Genomic DNA, 21,558 nt, shown 5'->3' with positions numbered 1-21,558 from the left:
GTTCAATCCCAGACGCATATCGTTTTGTATGCGTTGCTGAAGCTTTCTGCTCGAATTTTGCTACAAAAAAGCTAAGCAGCCGCTAAATCGGTCGCTACTACGTCATATTTACGCGTCGGTGTTTTTGTTGTCCACCGTTTGAATTTGGTAAGCTAATGAATTATATAGAAGCCAATAACTGTTATATGAAGTAGTTTTAGAAGCCGCGCTTGTCTTGTTGTTTTGGTAGGATGGTAGTTTACCTTTTAGTGTGGCTTAAATTAGCTGCATTCGTTTGTTCTTGAAAAGAAGTATCTTGGTTTATGGGTAGCTACTTCACTAGCTTACCAAGGCTATCGGCGGTGAATGGGTGACAGAAAATAGGCGGATTTGCTAATGCTTTATTTCACGTAAAGCTAGGATTTGTTACCACCTGTTAATGCAGTTGTCTGTATTGCAGCTATTACCATCATGGTGGTATTTCCAAGTTCACTAACGGAGGAAGAGGAGGCTCTGCAAAAGAAATATGCTAAACTTAAGAAAAAGGTAAGCAACGTCAGGGCTCACTGTAAACTAACGGTCGTATCCCCTAATACCAAAGTGGTCCATAAAATTTAAGACTTTGTGTAAAAGTATCACATTTGTTTTAATGACATGGGTAGAGTCTGTGCCCCCAGTGTGGAGTGTGTAACTCAGAATACCACACTGAAATAAATCTTGTTTTTATTATTACTTTTGGCACAAACGTTTTTGCTGTCTTTACAGAAAAAGGCGCTGCTTGCCTTGAAGAAGCAGAGTTCAACCAACCAGACAAACCAGAGTGGTTTGAAGCGGAGTAAGTGCGCTTGACTCTGAAGTCATTTTGTGCCTTAGTACACAGCGTTTTACTCGGTTAACATACATTGTGTTTGTTGTATGTGTCCATAACTCGACAACGTGCATGTGACTTTTCTACATATTTATGTACGTGTATACTGGTAAAGCATGTATTTTGCTAACTGGTATTCAAACTACCTTAATCCACTAGGTACGTTTTTATCCACTTACTATTTACCTTCACAACAGCTTTGTCGGACCAGCCTGTCGTTGACACCGCAACAGCGACAGAGCAAGCAAAGATGCTGATCAAGTCGGGTGCCATCAGTGCCATCAAATCAGAGAACAAGAACTCTGGCTTTAAGCGCTCTCGAATGCTGGAAATCAAATTGAAGGTGAGTTGTTATTCCTTAGATGGTCCTGTTCCAGCTGATGGTCAACTGCATTCTTGTTTTTTTTTTGTCTGTTCATTTTTTTTTAATTGTGTGTTCTTGATCTGCCACAGGACCCTGAGAAAGGACCAGTTCCTGCTTTCTTACCATTCCAAAGGAGTGTCTCCACAGATGAAGAACAACCTGAGGTAGAGTGGCAGGAAATATGACCCTTTGCTGAAGTTTCTCCAGTAATGATCAGTTTGCCAAACTTGGAATATTAATGGGAAATAATCATGCAGTGTTTGTTTTGCTGCAGGGGCCGTTGTGTGTTTATTATTGAAGCGACTCCTAGCGCTAGTGTTAAAAAGGCAAAGGACATATTGTGTGCATTTACATATCGATACACCATTTCACAAATTTAAAGGCATGTAAAAATGAGTATGGATGTTGGATGAAAAAGTTGTAGTGCTCCAGGTTACACATGAAGAGAAGATACCGCTTTTACTGATGTTATTGTATTTGTGCTTCTCCTAGTCTGGGAAGAGAGCCCACAGGAAATCTCTGTATGAGAGGTAATGTCCAAAAACCACAATGAATAAGGAGAGCTGTCTGTTTAATAGACCGACCGTCAGTATGTGTTGAAGTAACATAACTGTGTGTCTTTGCAGCTTTGTCAGCTCAAGCGACCGATACCGGGACGAGGATGATGGAGCCGGCATGTCATCCAGCCGTGAAATGGACAGAGACAGAGAGCGAGATCGCGACAGAGAGATGGATAGAGAGCGGGACAGAGAGAGAGACAGAGAGAGAGACCGGGACAGAGATAGAGACAGAGGCAGGGACAGGGAACGGGACAGAGAGAGAGACAGAGATCGAAGCAGAGAGAGGGATCGAGACCGTGACAGGGAGCGCGACAGAGACAGGGATGGGCCGTTCAGACGTGAGTAACCTTTCTGTTGTTATATAATGAGGTTTAAAAAAAAAAATCCATCACAGGAAGGATGCACATGAGATGCAGATATGTACAGAAACAGAACCACCAGTTTACAAGAATACCCACTCATTGTGTGGATGTAAAGCATAAAGGATTCTTCTCTGTCTTCCATGTTGTCTCTCTCAGGGTCAGATTCATATCCAGAGCGGAGAGGGGTGCGAAAGGGGAATACAGTGTATGTTTATGGCTCTGGGCTCGCCGAGGAAAGTCTGCGCTCTGCGTTCTGTCAACATGGAAACATCATTGACCTCTCAATGGACAACCCACGCAAGTATGGAACCGTAAAACAACTCTTTGTGCACATCATCTCTCCTTACTATTACGAATGTGTTTTCTTATTACATACATGAATACTCTACTGACTTTTACTGCTTCTGTTTTATTCAATGGTACAATCGTGATTTGTGTTTTTATGTTTCTCTTTCTAGTTGTGCGTTCATCACATTTGAAAAGATGGAGTCTGCAGACCAGGCTGTAGCTGAGGTTGGTACAATCCCATGTGTGAATGAATGTACAGTTATACGTATGATATTCTTCCTTCTGCAAGAAACAAAACAAGATTCAGTATGGTGGTCGGTCATTCCTTTAGTTTACTAGAAGACAACCTCAAGCTATGGGGATGCCCTGCTCACATAAACTGTCTACAAAGCAGATCTAAACTCAGCTCGCTGTTTTTATCTCATAGCTGAATGGAAGCATGGTGGGAGACGTTCACATCAAAGTCAGCATCGCCAGGAAGCAGCCCATGCTGGACGCTGCCACCGGCAAATCTGTGTGGGCTTCACTGGGTAAACACAGCACTTTTACTGTTAGCTCTAGACAGTCAGACTCTCTGTATGTTCGCACAGCCTGGATTAACCTTCACCAATGTCTCTCTTCTTTCACAGCTGTGCAGAACAGCACTAAAGGCTCCTACAGGGACAAGAGAAACCAAGTTGTGTACAGTGAAGATTTCTTGTGATTTTAAAAAAGATTGCTCCATTATTTTGGCATATAGGATCTCATGTTTTTGTTTTGTTTTTTTGCTTTAATGGTGACTTAGCAAGCTGCTTAAGTGTCCGTGTTGCCTAAACTGACTGTTGCCTTTTGGATGAAATATCTGTGTTTCATGCTGATGGGATGTGTTGCTACTTGTTGCAGCTTTGCTTATGAAACTAGAGATCGTCTTGTGAAGCTCAATAAATAGCATGCATACATGGTTACCCTGAGAGAAATTTCCGTCAACATTGTATCAATAACGCACAGTCAAAGTGGTATCAAATATCAAACACGGAAAAGTAGATAGCAGTACAATGGTCAAAACCTCAGTAATGCAAATACAGGAACCTTGTAGGAGCTGAAAATTCGCATCTACTGCAACTGTTACTATGAACAATTGGATGGTAGTTCATATTAAATGTTACCCAAAGATGAAATGCATACTTTGTAAAAACTGTTAATTTGATAAATATCCCTTTAATATTACCTAAGCCATGTTATTTTTAACCTCCAAAAATGCCAATCACACACTTGTTGGAAATTCACAGTGACATTAAGAAGTCAAAATGACTTCATCACAACAAAGTATGGGCAAAAAAAAAAAAAAACAGACATAAGAATTTTATCTCTCAGCGTATGTTCCGAAACCCAACTTTTAACAACAGCTAGTAAAAGTGGTCGTCTCAAACAATTCCGTTTTGTTGCCTTTTGGCGACCCCTATGGCGATAAGCGGTAATAGCAGGCGGGTTTAATTGGACCGCAATTCCCAGAGTTCCAAACTATGTCGCCTGTATGACGTTGTCAGTCAGCTGACACCTGGACCCCGCCCCCACAGCGATTCGAAGTAATCAGCAAATGACAGCGGGAAGGGAAAGTCCTAACGGCTCACGTTAGGCAGCTTAGACTCTTCAGGTCATTGTACTATATTGATACATTTTATGGCAATGTAAACAAGCCTTACGGTAAATGTCTTTTTCTACCTGTTAGTTGACATCAAGCATTTTGTGCAGCTAATACTTGAATGTGTACTTATCCTCTTTTCATAAACATAAGAAACCACCGAGTTTCTATACGCTGTCCTAAAACTATCCGAAACTGTATTTACATGGTCAAAAAAGTAAAAAGTTATTATCTGCTTGCTAATGTGTGTGGGATTAAATCTGTACTGCAGAAAGTTTTTAATATACGGCAACACTGAACGCCACCTGATCTGGAAGCATTCCTCTGGGACCTGAAAAACCCCAAACAGGACAGAGGATCTGAGACACTGTGTTATAAGATATGTGTGTGTGTGTGTACTTCAGTTTTGTTTTTTGTTTTTTTTACAACAGGAAACAAGTCATGTTAGCCCTTCAAATGTTTTACACAATTTTAATCAAAAGGTTGCTTAGTGATGTATTAAAAACCCTACACATCTACAAAGGTGTTTTCATCTTACTGCCTTCTGGCTGATTAGACCTTCACATACTGCAGCCCCTTTACTCATGTTAACAGCCCTACACACATGCTACAAAATTAACAGAAGTGAGAGGGATGTCACACAGTCTAATCTGGTCTAATCTGGTCTGCGTGTGGGTGGACTACTATACAACTGATGAACGTTTAAGAAAGAGACTTTTGAATTATTTTATTTGCGCACAATCCTGTTTTTTGAACAGTGGCCAGTCATCGTACTGTATTATATACATCTATTCAAGTTAAGGAAAGTCAAACTGATCAAAATATTCTAAGAGACTTCAAAAATGAAAAGGCCTTGGTTACTGAGGACACTCTGACATCTGTCACAGTAGGGGAAGCACAGGAGTAAATAATAAAATTAATGATAACTGAACTCCACTTAGCTACTTCAGTTTCGGGCACCTGGTATTGTTCGTGCTGGCTCACTTGTCACAACAACAGAGCCACCGATAATGTTATTGATAAAACCTGTCCCGTTCCCCTACCACTTTTACCAACATCAGTCATTTTCTGTAAATATTTTTATGCAAATTTTACACATTTCATGGAAAACGACTTTCATTTGAACGTCTCTAGTGTCAAAGAGAGGAGAGGAGCCGAAATGCGCGTTTACATGCAGAAACCAAAATATTCTGCATTATCATGCGTTCAGTGCTTTGGCCTATGACACCTGCTGAGTGACCATACATTCCTGCTCTTCCTCTATTATTCCTGCAGCGGCTCCCCTCTCCCTCTCCCTCTCCTCCTGCTCATGCAGGGAGTTCTGCCCTGTGGTTTTCCCATGCTGTTCCTTCAGGTGGCGTCGTAAGGCGGGCTTGTGGGCAAAGCGGGCGTGGCAGTACGCGCAGCGGTGCGGTCGCTCGCCACTGTGGAGGTTCATGTGGTCTATCAGTGTGGATTTCTGGGTGAAAGTCTTATAGCACAGGGGGCACTGGTGGGTCTTGCCGACCCCTCGGTGTACGGCCATGTGACGCGTGAGGTTGGCCGAGTGGTGGAAGTGTTTGCCACAGCAGGGGCAGGCGTACAGCAGGTGAGTGGAGCGGGAGTGGATGGCGAGGGAGTGGGCTGAAGGGAACGTCATGCCACAGTGCTCGCAGATTACAGGCCCGGCAACACTTGATGTGGATCCCACCACTGCAACAGACTCGTCCCCTCCCTCGTTCGTTCCAACAGTTGTCAACCCTGAACTCCCCTCACCAGCACCACAGGCAGAATCCTCCAGGGCATACTGGGTCAAACTGTTGGCAGCCATCGGTGAGCCTTTTTCTGCCTGACTGTCACCCATGCCGATGTCTAACTGTGGGAGTTCAACTGAGACATAAGCCCCTGACTTGAGCCCATCTTGGCTGTAGTCCAGCCCGAAATTCCCTCCTATCCCCGCTAGGTACCACAAATCCTGGTGGTGATCCATACCCGGAGGTCTTTTCTCCTGTGACGACACCCACCTTCTCCTCTTAAATCCCCGCCCCCTGCCTCTCCCTCTGCCCCGACCTATTTTAGGGTCAGGCAGCCTTCGTCTGAAAGTGTGGAGCCCCTCCACTGAAAGTCCGCCACTACTGAGATCATCTTTCGTCGGATTCAGTTCATATTCGCTGCCTTCTCCTCCAATCACGATACCTTCTGCCTCGAGGTAACCTCCATCTTGAGGTCCATCAGAAGGAGCTCCTCTCTCCTCCTCCCTGTCTCTGTTCATCTTCTCTTCTTCAGAGATGTAAACTCTGAACACATCGTAGTCCTCCTGTCTGGCCTCGTCCTCCTCGTCTGATGCATTAACCTATAACAGAAATGAACACTGAGTGATATTAAAAACTGTGAACCATATTTCCCCAGATTTGAGGCTTTGTTCAACTTGGGAGTCCAAAGCCCAAAGATATTATATTTAAAAACTCTCTCTTCTGGATCATTTGTAACTAAGTAAGAAAGTCCTGCAGGTACAAAGAAAGAGGACAGAGCTCTCTCTTGTGAGCAGCCAGACATTATTCAGAATCAGAAACACTGCTAACCTTTGTGACTTTGAACAAATCTCAATGGGACACACAAATCACCAGTGCGGAAGTTACACCAATGACCAACCAAAAGCTGGTTAATGGGACAATGCACAGAAAATCTACCATTTGTGAATCATTTACTGCCCGTTGTGGGCTTGAAAGATGACATGCAGCAATATCTTAACGAAACGACATCAATTAAATTAAGTCTGTGTTATACAATTGAATTCTTCTTTTAGCACTTTTACTGCTTACAAAGTTTGTAACACTTTGTCCATTCATTATCATTATTATTACATTTATAAAGAAATGCGAATGCACCCTGGTCCTGGATTTTTGTTTCACACACAAACCTTGATACATGGCCCATCCAGCATAGGACTTTCATCGTGGTGTTGACTGCTGCCCTTAGCAGACACGTCGGTATTGTTCTCCTCTGCTGAGCGTATTACAGGACTGTGTGGGGAGGGTCGGCCCGTGGGGGGAGATGCCGACGCAACAGAGTGAATGCTTCCGCTGACAATCACGGGCTGAGACGGGCTCTCCTCTGAAGTCATCTAGAAGACAAAAAAGGGAAAACATATTATAGGATTGCTAAAAGCTAAACTGCATCACTGCAATCTTCAAAGTGATGTGAAGGTCTTACTGTACGTAGAAAATGTGGAAAAAGGTATTAAGCAAAATTATCGCATATCAAAGTGGGGCAAACATTTTGCCATCATTGCACAACATATGTATGAACTATACAGAATGATTTAAAGTGATTATTTTGGATTACTGGCCTTTGGTGGACTGGGGTTCTTCAGCTGCACATACTTCTTCAGTGCTCCACGGCATCGCTCCACAATATGCTCCATCTGTAGGTAGCTGGCAGCAGTCAGGTAGTTGACAATCTCCTCTGGGTAAAACTGCAGGACGCCAGTGTAACAAGACTGAAGCAGATCACACACCACTGTGGAGCTGTACAGCATCGACACCTGGATAAAAATGTAAGTAATGTAATCAGCGCTGTTTTCTTTCACTCAGCACAAAGACACAAATGACAGCGCTGACAATGTGACGCTGCATGTGTTGATATCTAATTACCTGAAGCTTGGATGAGGGGTTGAGGAGGAACTGGTCCCGCAAGAATGGCGAGCAGGCAGCCAGCACCACCTTATGTCCCCTGAATGTCTGGTTGTTGCTGGCCACAATGGTGATGTCACAGAAGTGCTGACGAGACCTCAGCGAATTCATGTGCTTCAAGGTCGTGTCCCCGTGGCCCGGTAACCGAAAACACAACATCTCCATCTTGTCTGAACAGAAATGTGGAAGGAAACCATTACAAATAACTCAGAAAGGCGGTGCACAAATTGGAAGATCAAAAAGCGGATACAAAATGCAGAATGATGAGACAAACAGATCAGGGTCACAGGTATTCAAGATCCAAGACAGTCTGTGCTCCCCTTGTATGTGTTGTATACATGCATAATAATAATAATAATAATGAGAAGAAGAATAGTCTACTCTTGCCATTTAATTCAGGTTGAACAATTAATTTTCCCAAAGAAGGTTAAGAGGGCTTGAAAAACAAAAGAAGACATAATTTCATCTGTATTAAGAATCTTATTCACTACACGCTGTAGTAATGTAATTTAATATGACATGAAATTATGATACATGTTCAGAGTTCTTGAGCCTATGATGAAATTAAAATGTCCAGTCGACTATTGTTTTGTTTTGTCCTCCTCTCCTTCTGGCCTAATGTTACGTCTCCCACTTGTCTGGACATTAGCTCACGTTAGCTACTAGTTAGCTTGCTGGCCTCTGCTTGTGACCAACCACGAAGACAAAAGCCCTCCAGTAATCGACGAACTTTGCTGTCACTCACCTCCCTCTTCTCTTTTGTTGGACGTCTTCTTGGCTCTCTAAAATAACAAACCTGTGTGTGTTTCGACGGGACAACCTTCGACAAAAGCGACGTTAGTTAGCCGGCAGTATTTCCTCATCCCTACAGCCACTAGCCACTACCTCGATTTCTATTTACTTTTTGGCCTCTTTCAGTAGGAAGTGCATCTCGTGCCAACAAATAACAGAGCGCTCGTCTTTCGTCACTGAACTGACTTTGAATCGGTTTTTGTCGGAGGCTTCTCCTCGCGGTTAGCCGTAAAATCAGTGTACGCACGCTGACTTCTGATCAGCGCTTTACAGATCAATAAACGAGGGGGGCGGGGATTGGGCTGTGACGCTGCACGTTCACGTACGTCGCTGGTCGTCGCGAAACATGTCGGCTTCTGAGACAACGACAAAGGTAGGAAACCCATAGCTGCAGGAAAATGCATGCTGTCGAAATTGACAACCGTTTTACCTTTTGTAAGCGCATTATCCTGCACTGCAGAACCGTGTCACTAAAGCTGCAGCCTGCCACAATGTTAAACGTCTTTTATTTCTCGATTATAAGTGCTCTTTGTTGGAAGCTGTGCTACACTGCTAGCCACGTTAGCCTGAAACACTTTTATCTTAACCAGCTTAATTGTTGTAACGTTCGTGTTGTTAAATCCTCGATTCCTTGAATGTGTACATCGTTGTATAGCCATTGTCTCGTGTTTCTTTTATCACATTATGGGATTTTTGTACTGTTCGCTGAGTTTAGGCCGGTTTTCAAAGCAAAACCAGAAACTGTTCTTTTTTGTTGACCGTGATTGTAACAAGGTAATTGGGTCGGTAGGATTTTAAGCAGACCGTGTGTTAAATCGACATTGCTTGTTGTTTTACGAGCTATTGTTGGCGGAAGAGTCTTGCTTTGGTTTGTTTAAAAGGCATGAATGGGTGGATTGACTGATGGCGGCACTTGACGTAACACGAGAGGAGATCAGCCATTGGTTGAAAGGTTTATTGTGAGTGGAGAACGCGGAAATTAAACACGTATTTACACTATTATTAATGCATATTTAGTCCATGTGACAGGCTGTTATATCATTCAGACAAGGCGAGTTACCACATTTCATCTCATGAATCGCAAACAGTTAACTACATTTCGACTATGGAGTCTGCCACCCCGATTTACATTGGCCCAGTAGAGTTGCAATAATTAGGCTATTCACTGTCAGCCACTGTTACTACTAATACTAATCATATCTGTCATTTTTCAAGCGGAAATGTTAAACTTTGCTGGTTCCATAATTCTTAAATGTCTTTGTCAATTATGATAGTCAGTGTGAAGTCTGTTCCACAAATGAGAGCTCTCTGTCTTTACTACACAGTAGTTATCTGTTGTATTCCCATTAGTCTGATAACATGTCTTATTACTACTTACTTGACAATCCAGCCAGTACCACAACTGTAGTGAATGTATAACTCTCTTATGTGGTGTAAAGCAAACACAAAGACACTCCATGGTATTCATAATACCAAGGCTTTCATGGGTGTGTGTTGCAGTATACCCATTAGGGCTGAGCTTCATGCAGTAAATAAATAGATCAGTTACTCTCCCTGATTATAAACATCACTGTTGCTTTTTAAAAGGACAAATTCATATTTCCTGACCTGCTTTTTCCTGCAATGTGTTGTTTATCTGCCAGGATGCTCCTGATGGAAGTGACTCAGAAACACCAGCAGAGTCATCACCTGGACCAAGTCAAGTAAAGAAAGGTACGTCTTCAGCTCCAGAGAGATTATTGTGTGCTTTTTGTCTTACTTCAAGTAAAAACTCTAAACTTCCAGATAATGCAGCTTCCACCTCAGCTGCCGTTGCCAAGAAGACAGAACCCACGGATGGTGTGGCATCAGTGTTGTCATCTCAGCAGCCGGGGAAGGACACTTCAAGAGCTGGAGAGGAGGGAGAGAAATGGTCACCTGCCGCGTCCCCAACCAAACCTGCTGCAGGTAAGACTCGGATCGAGTCAGCTTTCACCAAAGTTGCTGAAGTGGTGACTCGTTGTTTGAGTTTTCTAATCTGATCTGTCTCAGATTTTGCAAGATTACAGATGTGTGTTCATTCATTCAGCAAATAGAAATAGTGATGCCGGATATTCAAGTTTCAAATCGTAATATGTTGCTGTAAATTGACTGAAACAGCTGGCATCCTCAGGTTTTATGGCATTTTAGTGCTAATGTTTCTCAAAATTTTGAATGATTTTGTAAAATAAAAAAAAAATTCTTTGCCGAGGAAGATGAACATTTTATATTCCTCTAAAAGACTTTACTTATGCCAAAATAAATCTGCTGTTGACTATTACTACATTTTTAAATAATGTTTCAGGTATTTCAGAGTAATTGTCCATGCCTCCCTTTCACAGGACATGCAGCAAAGTCCCTTCCATCAATGTCTTCGTTGTCCTCCTCCCCTTCTACGTCTTCGACGCTGTCCCCTGGCCGAGCAAAGATGAGTGTTTCTGGGCCCGGTAGCAGTAAATCTGCCCTGGCACCTGCTCCTTCATCCTCCTCCTCCTCCTCCTCTGCCACAACGTCCTCATCACCCTCTGTTTCTCCTGCCCCACACAAGATCCACCGGGCCCGCAAGACCATGAACAGGCCTCCACCAGGGCAGGTGAGCCTAGATCATCTTCAGGAAGTAGTGAGCAATTCCATTTGGCATAAGTAAGTGTGTTGTGTTGCAAATCTTCCAGCCACTAACAGGACGCACACAGTATAGCAGTGATTCAGTTCTTTTTTGTGGTGACCATTTGAGTCACTGGCTGCTTTTGTTTCATAGATGAGCCACGTTGAGGCACCTGTGACACCTTCAGGATCCTCTGACTCTGAAACTGGTTAGTGACTGTGAAGTACTTACACTCGTTAATGTTTGCCTGTGTAAAGTAATTGCTGTGAATGAAACTGAGACGGAGTTTCTTGTTTAACGTCATTGTGTTGTGGTTTATGCTTAATGTTTTCAATAGTTGCAAAAAGGAGAAAACTGGATAATTTATCTGACAGCACGCATGCCAAGTCTGAGAGCCCTCCAGTCAATGCTCAAACTGTGGTAAGATTATGTTTTTGCAGGTATATAATTTGTGCTTTACTGTTTCATTTATTGTTTCAGTTATTGTTCAGTGTTGTCTGTTGCAGATGTCTTTTTCTTTCATATTTCTTTCAAACCTCAGGAAGAAGTGTTGTTCCATAAAAAGGTGGACCCTGTCGCCAAGACAGCCCCAGAAAAAAACAACAGCAGTGCGGGGAAGTCAGAGGAGGAGAAGCTTCAGATTCATAGTCTGCCTAGGCGAGATTCAGAAAAGGTGCTTAGATTTACTTGTCATGCACATAATGCTGTAGTTTGCTCTGCATTTGTTTTCTAGTGTTAAACTTGTGTTCCTTTTGTTTCTTTTATAGTTTGAAGATGGTGGGGCAGAAGCAAGGCAGCACACTAAAGACATAGAGGGGTCAGTGAACATGTCAGATCATGTGAGTGATTCTTTCAATCTTACAAGCTTGCTAATTACTTTCTGATGTACCTATAGTTAATCCAGTCACTTATGATGTCACTCTAGTTTCTGACAAAACCAGCCCACAGTCATTGCATCATCTTGTATTTTCTTGAAAATACAGGTTGTGTAGTAGATGGTTGACAGTTTTGTTTTTAAAATGGACTTATGGTATTCATATCAATCCCAGGCTGCAGAATTGAATCATTTTGAAATTGTATCGTGGCAGACTTTGTGACATCACATCGTTTGTTACCCACTTCTCTTGTGTATAACAGTACATAATAGTCAGTTACTCTTGAAGTTGTTTTAATAGACATTTAATTTAGTCAAAAACTAAACTGCCCATATTTTTCACCCTTTTTTCTACCCTTCAGAGATGTTTTTATATTCAGAGAGCATTTGTTTATTGCAGACTCCAGAGCCTGAAACACAGAGAGCCACCCAGAGCAGAAATGAGGGCGAGGCGTCTTCATGGCCGCACTCAGACCAGGACAAAGACAGAAACACAGCTGATGTGGTGGAGACAGTTGGAGGTGAGTGACACTACCTGTTGGGTTTTCTAAAACTGGTCTTCCGACCAAAACAGCTCCAAATTTTATGTAAATTAAGTGGATGTGGAAAGCTAACGCAGACCTGTTCGCAAGCACTCACAGCTGTAATCGTTACCAAAGGTGCCTCGGCTTAATGCTGATTTAAAGAAGAGCAAATACCCCTGCAGCTTGTTATTTTGGTTTAAGTTTTTTCTTAAAACATTTTCTTTCTAACGTCAAAGTATAGTTTTTTCAGTTAATCAGTGGTACATGTGCTGTTTATTGGTATTTTATCTTAACATTTGCAGCTCATTAAATTGCATCATTTGTTTCAGCAGGAAGGTCTTCTGAGTACACCGAGGTTCCCCTGGGTGCTCTGGACATCGCAGCTGCCGACAGTCTGACACTCTCTCCTCATCATGGTAGGTTTATGAGTCATGTGTGTCACTATAATATGAAGAAATTTCAAGTTAAATTGTCCTTCCTGTATCTTTTACACCAATATTAAGAAAGAGAGACTTGAATACAGTTAGAAGATTTTTTTTCCTTGCTTAAACCATTAATGAACTCTACTACTTTACTGGGCAGTTGACTTCACTTCAGGTTCAGTGCAGGTGATTGACAGGAAATTAATCTGCATACTCCATTTTAATCACTGATTCATAATTCAAGTCATTTTTTTAGACAAAGTGCCCAAAATTGAGATTTGAACTCAAGTTGACATCTTCAGACTTATTTGTTTTGTCTTACTAACAATCCAAAACCAACACGTGTTTGAGTTACAATCATCTTAAAGAGAGGAACGCAACAAACGTTTGACTTTTTGCCTGTAAAATGGCTTTAATTCAGGTTCACCATCAGACCATAAGCTAACATAATAAACAGTCAAACGTCTGTTGCTCCTCTGCAGAAGGTAGCGATGCAGGAGACACGGAGCGGCTGGAGGAGCTTCCACTGTGCAGCTGCAGGATGGAGGCCCCTCGAGTCGACAGCACCAGCCACCGCGTCAGCCGACAGTGCATGGCCACTGAGAGCGTCAACGGGGAGGTTTGTCTGCCTCGTGTTCGTGTTGACTCCGCAGGAGCTCACCGTACATGAAGTCATTTGAAATAATGTACCTGCAAATAGTAATGGATGTTTTGGATGGAGTATTTGTCTCGCTGAATTGTGTCATAAAATGTGTGCATAGTGTTCATAGAATTGGATTCAAGAGCACAGTAGTATTTCTGCTGCTTAGCACCAGATTTTACGTGTGTGTGTGTGTGTGCGTGGGTTTGGATAGCAGAAAACTTTCTATTACTCCATGTCTCTTAATGTTTGTCCCACCTGCTCTCTTTGTCAGCTGAGGGCTTGTACCAGTCGGACCATGAAAGGGGAGACCATGCGGCCGTCCAGTCGGGTGCCCCTCATGGTGCTCTGTGACACCCATCGCTCACACATGGTCCAACACCACTGCTGTCCCGGGTGTGGATTCTTCTGCTTAGCGGTGAGGCTTCAAACCACCTACTGCACATCACTTTTATATACATTAAATAGACTGCAGGTGGAAATACATACAGTGTATTTAATGTTGTACATTTTCCATACGTTGTTCTGTGGCTGCACAATGTCTTCTGTCCCCACCTTCTTTTTCCTGCTTTCTTCTCCTCCTTGATATCCTTCCTCTCTTTCAGGGCACATTTCTTGAGTGCTGCCCGGACCAGCGCATCGCTCATCGTTTCCACCGGGGTTGTGTGACTGTGCTGGGCGGCGGGCGCAGCAGGACAAACGACGGCGGGATGCTTTTCTGTCCGCACTGCGGTGAAGATGCCTCCGAGGCCCAGGAGGTCACCATCCCCTCATTCAGCTCAGCCACGGCCTCCGCGACCACCGTTGTCACCATGTCGGCCTCCTCCACCACCACCCCGTCTCTGCCGCCCTCCGCCCCCACCGCGCCCTCCCTCATGGCCTCAACAGGAGGGATGAAGGACGGGAAGATGCCTGAACGACCTGTGAGGTAATGTTGAATGACATGTCAGAGAACTATTGGCTCCATTAAATGATAACAAAATTAAAACGTCCTTAACTGTGTTCTTCTATACTTCCTCTTCCAGCGCCCGTATGCGTAGTCACGGCTTGGTGAAAGTGGCAGTGGAGCAGCAGCAGCAGCAGCCCTCGCAGCCTGTAGCCTCGGCAGCAACCGTCCCCCCGGCAGAGGAAGGAGTGGACAGTGTGGGGCCCTCCCTCTGTATGCCAAACGGGAAACCCATCAGCCCCAGCGCGCTACCACCTGGGCCCAGCAGGGCGGCACTGCAGAAGGCCATTCTCACACAGGACACTGAGAGGTTGGAGTTCAAATTCCTACTATGTTCACTCACAGTGAGATAGAAAACAGCAAACTAGATACAATAATTGAGAGATACGTGATCATTTTCTAAACCAAATTCTTTTGGATCTTCTGTAATATTTAGTTTGGAAATGAGCTCCAAGCATCTCCTCCATTACATCTGTAGAAATCTTCCAAGGGTCTTCCAGTGGAAATATACATATATTTCAGCAAAGAGGAGGACATCAATCAAGTTTAGATCAAATGGTTGTTTTTGATCTGGCAGGAAGAAGAAACTGAGGTTCCACCCCCGACAGCTTTATCCTGCTGCCAAGCAAGGAGAAGTGCAGAGAGTTCTGCTCATGCTGAGTGAGTGGCAGCAATACTTTGTGCTTTTTTTTTGCCTTTTTTATGACAGAGTGTTGTCTGCATAAATATATTAAAAAAAGCTTCATGAGTAATATTTACAATTACTGTCTGGGTTTGATCACGCAGTTTACCCACCTATGCTCTCCATCAGCTGCCGATGCCAAGAGATCATGGCAAACATGTACAGATTTGTGTATCAAAACCGTGTGTGTCCGTGTTTCACAGTGGAGGGCATTGATCCAACGTACCAGCCTGACTCTCAGAACAGGCGCTCTGCTCTACATGCTGCAGCTCAGAGAGGCCTGCTGGAAATCTGCTACATGCTCGTACAGGTGAGAAGCTCAGTCTCTGATCAGCACCTGTCTTTGTTGTTTCCTTTTATGTGATTAGCACACGTGCTGTACGAGCTGCATGCAGTTTCCAGGGTCGTCACTAACGCCAAGAAACTGGAGCACCTCTGAAATTGCTGCACTGACTTCACGTGTGTCAAAGGATGGATTTTTAAAATCCTTCTACTTGTCTGTGAAGCACGAAACAATCTTGGACCTGATTTACTTTACTCGTATGTTATGAGGCACTCAAACCCCTCAGGTTGCCTGGAGGAGGTTTAAGGTGAGGCAGGTTTTGGAGGTCTGCTAAAACTCTCAGCTCACTTCAAATCAGGGATTTGAACTTGAGTTTACTGCAGCTTTCTGATAAATCTGTTACCAGCTTTAAAACCCACTTTACACTACTGTCTCAGCAACAGCTGACAGACAAAGTTAGCAACTAAATTTTTAACATAGTGGAGCAATTAATAGCTGAAGAGCTGGATATGAAATAAAGCCACTGCTGACCTGATCTGAATGCAGTCTAGTGTTTACAATCATATTTTGTGCATTTATTTTTTATTTTAATGTCTCTCCTGGTCTTGTGCCTGAGATTAAAGGCTGTATTTGATGGTATGCTGACAGGCCGGTGCTAAAGTAGAAGCCCAGGACAAAGAACTGAGGACCCCTCTGCTGGAAGCCATCATCAACAACCACATTGAGGTGGCTCACTACCTGATCCAGAACGGCGCCTGTGTCTATCATATTGTGAGTGTCTGTTAGTGCCTAAAATAATAGAGTACACCAGCTGTGAACTTTCAGAGGTTTGGTTGATATGGAGTTCAGTTGTTACGCTCACATTCTGCAGGAGGAGGATGGATATACTGGCCTCCACCACGCAGCCAAGCTGGGAAACTTGGAAATTGTGAACATGCTTCTGGAAACAGGGCAGGTTGATGTGAACGCACAGGTAAAGGAGAGCAAAAATGTCAGTATTATAAACCCCAACAAATAATCATTTTTTTCCTGTTATTAAGGAGAAAAAGTGTGGTCTAACTCTGATGCTTCTTGTCGGTTTGTTTTAGGACAGCGGGGGCTGGACGCCGATCATCTGGGCTGCGGAGCACAAACATGTCGAGGTGATAAAAGCACTGCTCAACAGAGGAGCTGATGTCACCATTAATGATAAAGTAAGTTTCTTCTGGCGAGCACTGAAGTTTTAGAACATTTTATGTGACGTAATTGACGTAATTTTGCGAGCTGCTCCTCTGAGATTTGCTGCTCGATTTCCTTCTGCGGACTGGTGATCTCATAAGCCCCGTTCACACACATACATGGACAACTTTGTAAGCAGACCTTTTCACCTCTGTTTTGCAAAAACACCATAGACATTATACAAAATACACTATATAGACAAAAGTGTTGGGACATCTGACCATTAAGAGGGACTTTAATGACATCGCTCTGATGTTGGACCAAAAGGCCTGGCTAACAATCTCTGTTCCAGTTCATCCCAAAGGTGTTGGATGGGGTTGAGGTCAGGACTCTGAGTGGGCCAGTCAAGTTCTTCCACACCAAACTCATCCAGCCATGTCTTTATGGAGCTTTGCTTTGTGCACTGGGACACAGTCATGCTGGAATAGAAAAGGGCTTTCAACAAACTGTTGCCACAAACTTGGAAGCATAGCATTGTCCAAAATGTCTTGGTATGCTGAAGCATTAAGACAGCCCCATCCTAATACTTTTGTCTATACAGTGTAGCTCTGTACTCACAAGGACACAAAAATGATTCAAACCTTAAACAAACAGGTGGCAATAAAGTTTATTCCGTTTAAACAAATCATCCAAAACAGTGTAAACCTGTAATTAGACCTAGCAGTGGTAACCAAAGATAAGACTACTCTGCTGTTTCATGCACTTCCTCATTGCACAGAACAACACTGTGTTATGTGATGACATCCCTGTTTCACAAATGCCTCAGTGGCCACACGAGTTTGTGGGTGTTGTAACATTTCAGTCCTGTCCTTCATGCCAAAATGAAAGAAAAACGTGACTTTTCATACACACTGATGAAATGATTAAAACTTTCATCAGTGTGATGAAATGCTTCCAACTCAGTGGCCACACGAGTTTGCGGGTGTTGTAACATTTCAGTCCTGTCCTTCATGCCAAAATGAAAGAAAAACGTGACTTTTCATACACACTGATGAAATGATCAAAACTGACAACCGTAGCATAAACCTACAGGATTGTTATATAAACCTGCAGGGTCACGTCTTTCTGTAACTTTGAGGAATTGGAGCTTTAAAAGGCAATACAGAATGGGGTCCAACACACTCGAGGAATCTGTAACAGGTGGTGACAGAGACATGTTTTTTTGTATGAAAATCTAAACAGTCCCGTCTTTCCCATCAGGAGCTGAACGTCTGTCTCCACTGGGCGGCGTATGCAGGCAGTGTGGACATCGCAGAGCTGGTGTTGAACTCCGGCTGCTCCCTCTCCTCGCTCAACATGCACGGAGACACGCCGCTCCACATCGCCGCCAGGGAGGGCTACTTGGAATGTGTTACGTGAGTCAACGGAAAGCTGTAGCCTCTCTTAGTGCACAAGTCCCACGTATGTTTGTGAATTGGGTGGGTGTTGTGTGGAGATGATGTGAATTTGTCCTCTTCCTTCTGCAGGTTGTTCCTGTCCAGAGGTGCTGACATTGACATTATGAACAGGGAAGGCGACACGCCGCTAACCCTTGCGCGGCCCGATACTCCAGTGTGGGTCGCTCTGCAGATCAACAGGAAGCTGAGAAGAGGGATAACCAGTCGCCTGCTTCGGACCGAAAGAATCATCTGCAGGTAGGTGTTGTTTTATCGTCTCGTTGTTGTGTTTTTCTGACGTCTAACTCTCAGGTTTAAGCAACTTCTTTCTGTTGCAGTGACATTGCGCAGGGTTACGAGAACGTGCCGATCCCATGTGTCAATGCAGTGGATGACGAGGGCTGTCCTTCGGACTACAAATATGTTTCGGAAAACTGTGAAACTTCAGCGATGAACATAGACCGCAATATCACACACCTACAGGTAAAATATAAATCAGCCTCTTGTGTTAACTTCGTTATTGTCTTTCTGTGACACAAGCAGACAGACGTGTGAATTATCTGCCATGTAAAATACATTTCATGCCTTTTTAATCATCTTTCCTTCAGCACTGTAGCTGCACCGATGACTGTTCATCGAGTAACTGCCTCTGTGGACAGCTCAGTATCCGCTGCTGGTATGACAAGGTAAACAGAAATGTTCTTTTACAGCCACATCATCAAAATAATCCACTTAGAATAACCCGCAGGATTTTACTGAAGGAAATTTCTTTCACACGGCAGATGAGGAGTTTGTCCCAAAAAAGAACCATTTTCAATAAAATGCTGGGTTGTAATCTTAAAAATTGAGAAATTCCTTGTTATTTCAAGTCTCGCTGTTTCGCTAATTTTGTAAAATTTAGAAAAGGATCACAATTTAGATGTGGATTGTAATTAAATAGATTATGATTTTTTTTTGGCCAGATAGTCCTCCCCATTTAGTATTGAAACAGTCATTCCCAAGAAATCCATGAGCTTTTGCAAAAAAATTTAACCTGCATGTTTTAGCAATGATTTAATGAGGTTTGGTTTTAAAGTCGGCGTGACCAGGATTATTAGTTTCAGGAGATTTTAAGAGTGAAACTAACATCAGTTTGTCATATAATTTCTCCAGGACCAGAGGCTGCTCCAGGAGTTCAACAAAATTGAACCTCCGCTTATATTTGAATGCAACATGGCGTGTTCCTGTTACCGAACATGCAAGAACAGGGTGGTACAGGCTGGCATCAAGTAAGAATATAAAGCGTAACTCACTGAATATAATTACATAATAGTTCTCAAACACATGCAGCCTTTTGAATTTAATTAGTCATCGGCTTAAACCTTCCTCTTCTTCCCTTCAGAGTTCGTCTTCAGCTCTACAGGACGGAGAAGATGGGCTGGGGGGTACGAGCTCTGCAGGATATTCCACAGGGAAGCTTCATTTGCGAGTAAGAGACCTCAGTCTGCCAGACACGTGACGGGTCGCTGTCGGAAGTCAGAGCTTATGAAGTGTCTTTCCTCTGTCCACGCAGGTATGTCGGCGAGCTGATCTCCGACGCTGAGGCAGATGTTAGAGAAGACGACTCCTACCTGTTTGACTTGGACAACAAGGTTTAACCTTTTTATATTGTGTTTCATGTTGCTCACCGTCCTAATTTAGCGTGTTAGCACTGTAGCGCTTACTAATCAGCACTAAACACAAAGAATATCTGAGACTGGTGCGGATGTTGTTAGTTTCGCAAGTGTTTTGTCTTAAACCGAACGAGGGAGAAATAAATAGTTTGACCTGAAGATGGCGCCAGAAGAAAAGTTAAGGGATCACAAAAATTGTTAAGAGTTTCCCTGAGGGAGACTTGAATGTCTGCTCTATGGTAGTCGCTCCATAGAGCCAAGTCTCTGACATGGCCTCAAACAAATTAAAATCACGCAGTAACAATGACACAAGGAAAGATGGAAGACGACAAAGGCAATAAAACTGTTAACAAAATGCTACAAGTTGGACGTCAGGATCTGTTTATTAGGCCTAATTTGCGTGAAAAGCGACGTGTTTCCTACATGATGCATGTTTTTCCGTCTGTTTCCCGTAAAGGACGGGGAGGTGTACTGTATCGACGCCCGCTACTATGGCAACATCAGCCGCTTCATCAACCATCTCTGTGACCCAAACCTTATCCCAGTTCGTGTGTTCATGCTGCACCAGGACCTGAGGTTCCCCCGCATCGCCTTCTTCAGCTCCAGAGACATCCTCAGCGGACAAGAGCTGGGGTGAGAAATCATCTTCACTTTTTATGCTCACACTGCTTTTCTTTCTCTAGTTGTTATTTGAATCACCTCGCTTTGGCGGAGAGATCCCGTCCATTGAGAGCTCTGCAAGTACTTGACGGTCTTCTGTCTGTGTCATTAGGTTCGACTATGGAGACCGCTTTTGGGACATTAAGAGCAAGTATTTCACCTGTCAGTGCGGCTCGGAGAAATGCAAGCACTCGGCCGAAGCCATCGCCTTGGAGCAGAGCAGACTGGCTCGACTGGAGACTTGTCCAGAATCGGGAGCTGACTGTGGGGTGACCGTGCTGGGAAACTCTTAGCACGTTCACCCGTGGGGCCTTTGGATTAACCGTCTCACATGTGCACATTGGCAGGAGCTGTCTTGTTTGATGCATGGTGCTGTTTTTTCTACTTGAAAAGGTGCCACCTTAAAGCTTGTCATTTTCCCTGTGGGTAGAGGATATGGGCCTTAACAGGACCAGAAGGTTGTTGTGACTCTGTACATACAGTATGTATACTTTACATCATGGTGTACTTTGTCTGACACGTGAAAATTTGTGCATTGGGAGTCTGCCATCGCGTGTATCAAAAATGTGTATTTTCTGTCATGCCACCAAACGCAATGCATTTTTACACAGTACAGTCAGGGGTTTCACCAGTAGCCCATACTGGACCCAGTAAGGACCTGAGGGATAGTATTGTTTTTTGGCTGTTCTAAGTAGCTTTGTTTTCTTTATTTTTGTACGTATTGGTTTTCTTTATCACATTTAGTGTAATAAATTAGCTCATGAGTTGATCTTTGAGCTCTGGTATTAAATGTGTCGTTCATCACTTTTTAAAGTCTGTGCATTCTGGTTTACAACATGTTAGAGTCAGATTTTGTTTAGCAAATGCAGCTTCAGTCAAACAGTCAAACATATTCAGCGGCATGTAACATTACTGTGTCCTCTGTCATTTTGTGTGTATATTTACTGTATTTATACGATTACGTCTTTAGAGTCGCGTCTGGTTTATTTAAGGCAGCTCTTATCCAGACTGTTGTCTGTTGTTGTACAGTTACCAGGGGGCATTTACAGGCCACAATGCAAAAGCAAGACATGGGACTGAGATGCGGCGCTGGTTACAATCAGAGATGGAATGAAAGGAAGATGCCCCACTCTGCCAATAACTCCCTGTCCGT

General features: G+C 43.5%; 3 protein-coding genes across 8 annotated transcripts; 2 read left to right on the top strand and 1 right to left on the bottom strand.

Moving 5' to 3' along the window:
- The first annotated feature begins 6 nt into the window (after window positions 1–6).
- Window positions 7–3,365, top strand: nelfe (negative elongation factor complex member E). Its single transcript, XM_046416979.1, has 11 exons — window positions 7–147; window positions 440–525; window positions 745–814; window positions 1,045–1,190; window positions 1,301–1,375; window positions 1,704–1,741; window positions 1,838–2,109; window positions 2,290–2,434; window positions 2,592–2,646; window positions 2,849–2,951; window positions 3,051–3,365. Exons 2-11 carry the CDS (start codon window positions 451–453, stop codon window positions 3,122–3,124), a joined length of 1,053 nt encoding a protein of 350 aa, XP_046272935.1. The 5' UTR covers window positions 7–147; window positions 440–450; the 3' UTR covers window positions 3,125–3,365.
- A 1,131-nt stretch (window positions 3,366–4,496) lies between these two features.
- On the bottom strand, window positions 4,497–8,598 carry LOC124074268 (zinc finger and BTB domain-containing protein 12-like). The gene is made up of 5 exons (XM_046416978.1): window positions 8,459–8,598; window positions 7,675–7,883; window positions 7,371–7,565; window positions 6,942–7,145; window positions 4,497–6,374 (listed from the first exon to the last, which is right to left on the bottom strand). The coding sequence occupies exons 2-5, from the start codon at window positions 7,876–7,878 to the stop codon at window positions 5,262–5,264; spliced, it is 1,716 nt and encodes a 571-aa protein (XP_046272934.1). The 5' UTR covers window positions 7,879–7,883; window positions 8,459–8,598; the 3' UTR covers window positions 4,497–5,261.
- A 146-nt stretch (window positions 8,599–8,744) lies between these two features.
- On the top strand, window positions 8,745–21,190 carry ehmt2 (euchromatic histone-lysine N-methyltransferase 2). 6 transcript variants are annotated; one of them, XM_046416976.1, is made up of 28 exons: window positions 8,745–8,878; window positions 10,149–10,218; window positions 10,291–10,452; window positions 10,866–11,116; window positions 11,282–11,336; window positions 11,466–11,548; window positions 11,670–11,801; window positions 11,896–11,967; window positions 12,403–12,523; window positions 12,856–12,942; window positions 13,431–13,567; window positions 13,863–14,006; window positions 14,194–14,516; window positions 14,614–14,844; window positions 15,112–15,194; window positions 15,420–15,526; window positions 16,148–16,270; window positions 16,371–16,472; window positions 16,588–16,692; window positions 17,918–18,072; window positions 18,184–18,351; window positions 18,432–18,576; window positions 18,702–18,779; window positions 19,246–19,361; window positions 19,475–19,561; window positions 19,646–19,724; window positions 20,203–20,378; window positions 20,518–21,190. In XM_046416976.1, the coding sequence occupies exons 1-28, from the start codon at window positions 8,852–8,854 to the stop codon at window positions 20,696–20,698; spliced, it is 3,600 nt and encodes a 1,199-aa protein (XP_046272932.1). In that variant the 5' UTR covers window positions 8,745–8,851; the 3' UTR covers window positions 20,699–21,190. The 6 variants fall into 6 exon arrangements, with proteins under 6 accessions (XP_046272932.1, XP_046272930.1, XP_046272928.1 ...); XM_046416974.1 differs by having other exon boundaries at window positions 8,814–8,878; window positions 16,371–16,490; XM_046416972.1 differs by lacking the exon at window positions 8,745–8,878 and adding an exon at window positions 8,897–8,940 and having other exon boundaries at window positions 12,859–12,942; window positions 16,371–16,490.
- The last annotated feature ends 368 nt before the right edge of the window (window positions 21,191–21,558 follow it).

The sequence above is a fragment of the Scatophagus argus genome, chromosome 17 (genome assembly GCF_020382885.2).
Source record: "Scatophagus argus isolate fScaArg1 chromosome 17, fScaArg1.pri, whole genome shotgun sequence".
NCBI lineage: Eukaryota > Metazoa > Chordata > Actinopteri > Scatophagidae > Scatophagus > Scatophagus argus.
The sequence above is the reverse complement of the archived record's forward strand: the minus strand, read 5'-3'. Positions and strand labels throughout refer to the sequence as shown.

Bases quoted from the DNA above. Each gene is read 5' to 3' on its own strand.
- nelfe (XM_046416979.1), top strand. From the start codon at position 451: ATGGTGGTATTTCCAAGTTCACTAACGGAGGAAGAGGAGGCTCTGCAA. The intron at 526-744 runs GTAAGCAACGTC...CTGTCTTTACAG, and splicing joins ATGCTAAACTTAAGAAAAAG to AAAAAGGCGCTGCTTGCCTT. The intron at 815-1,044 runs GTAAGTGCGCTT...CCTTCACAACAG, and splicing joins CCAGAGTGGTTTGAAGCGGA to CTTTGTCGGACCAGCCTGTC.
- LOC124074268 (XM_046416978.1), bottom strand. From the start codon at position 7,878: ATGGAGATGTTGTGTTTTCGGTTACCGGGCCACGGGGACACGACCTTG. The intron at 7,566-7,674 runs GTAATTAGATAT...ATTTTTATCCAG, and splicing joins ACCCCTCATCCAAGCTTCAG to GTGTCGATGCTGTACAGCTC. The intron at 7,146-7,370 runs GCCAGTAATCCA...TTTGTCTTCTAG, and splicing joins AGAACCCCAGTCCACCAAAG to ATGACTTCAGAGGAGAGCCC.
- ehmt2 (XM_046416971.1), top strand. From the start codon at position 8,908: ATGCTGTCGAAATTGACAACCGTTTTACCTTTT. The intron at 13,568-13,862 runs GTTTGTCTGCCT...TCTCTTTGTCAG, and splicing joins CTGAGAGCGTCAACGGGGAG to CTGAGGGCTTGTACCAGTCG. The intron at 14,007-14,193 runs GTGAGGCTTCAA...CCTCTCTTTCAG, and splicing joins GTGGATTCTTCTGCTTAGCG to GGCACATTTCTTGAGTGCTG.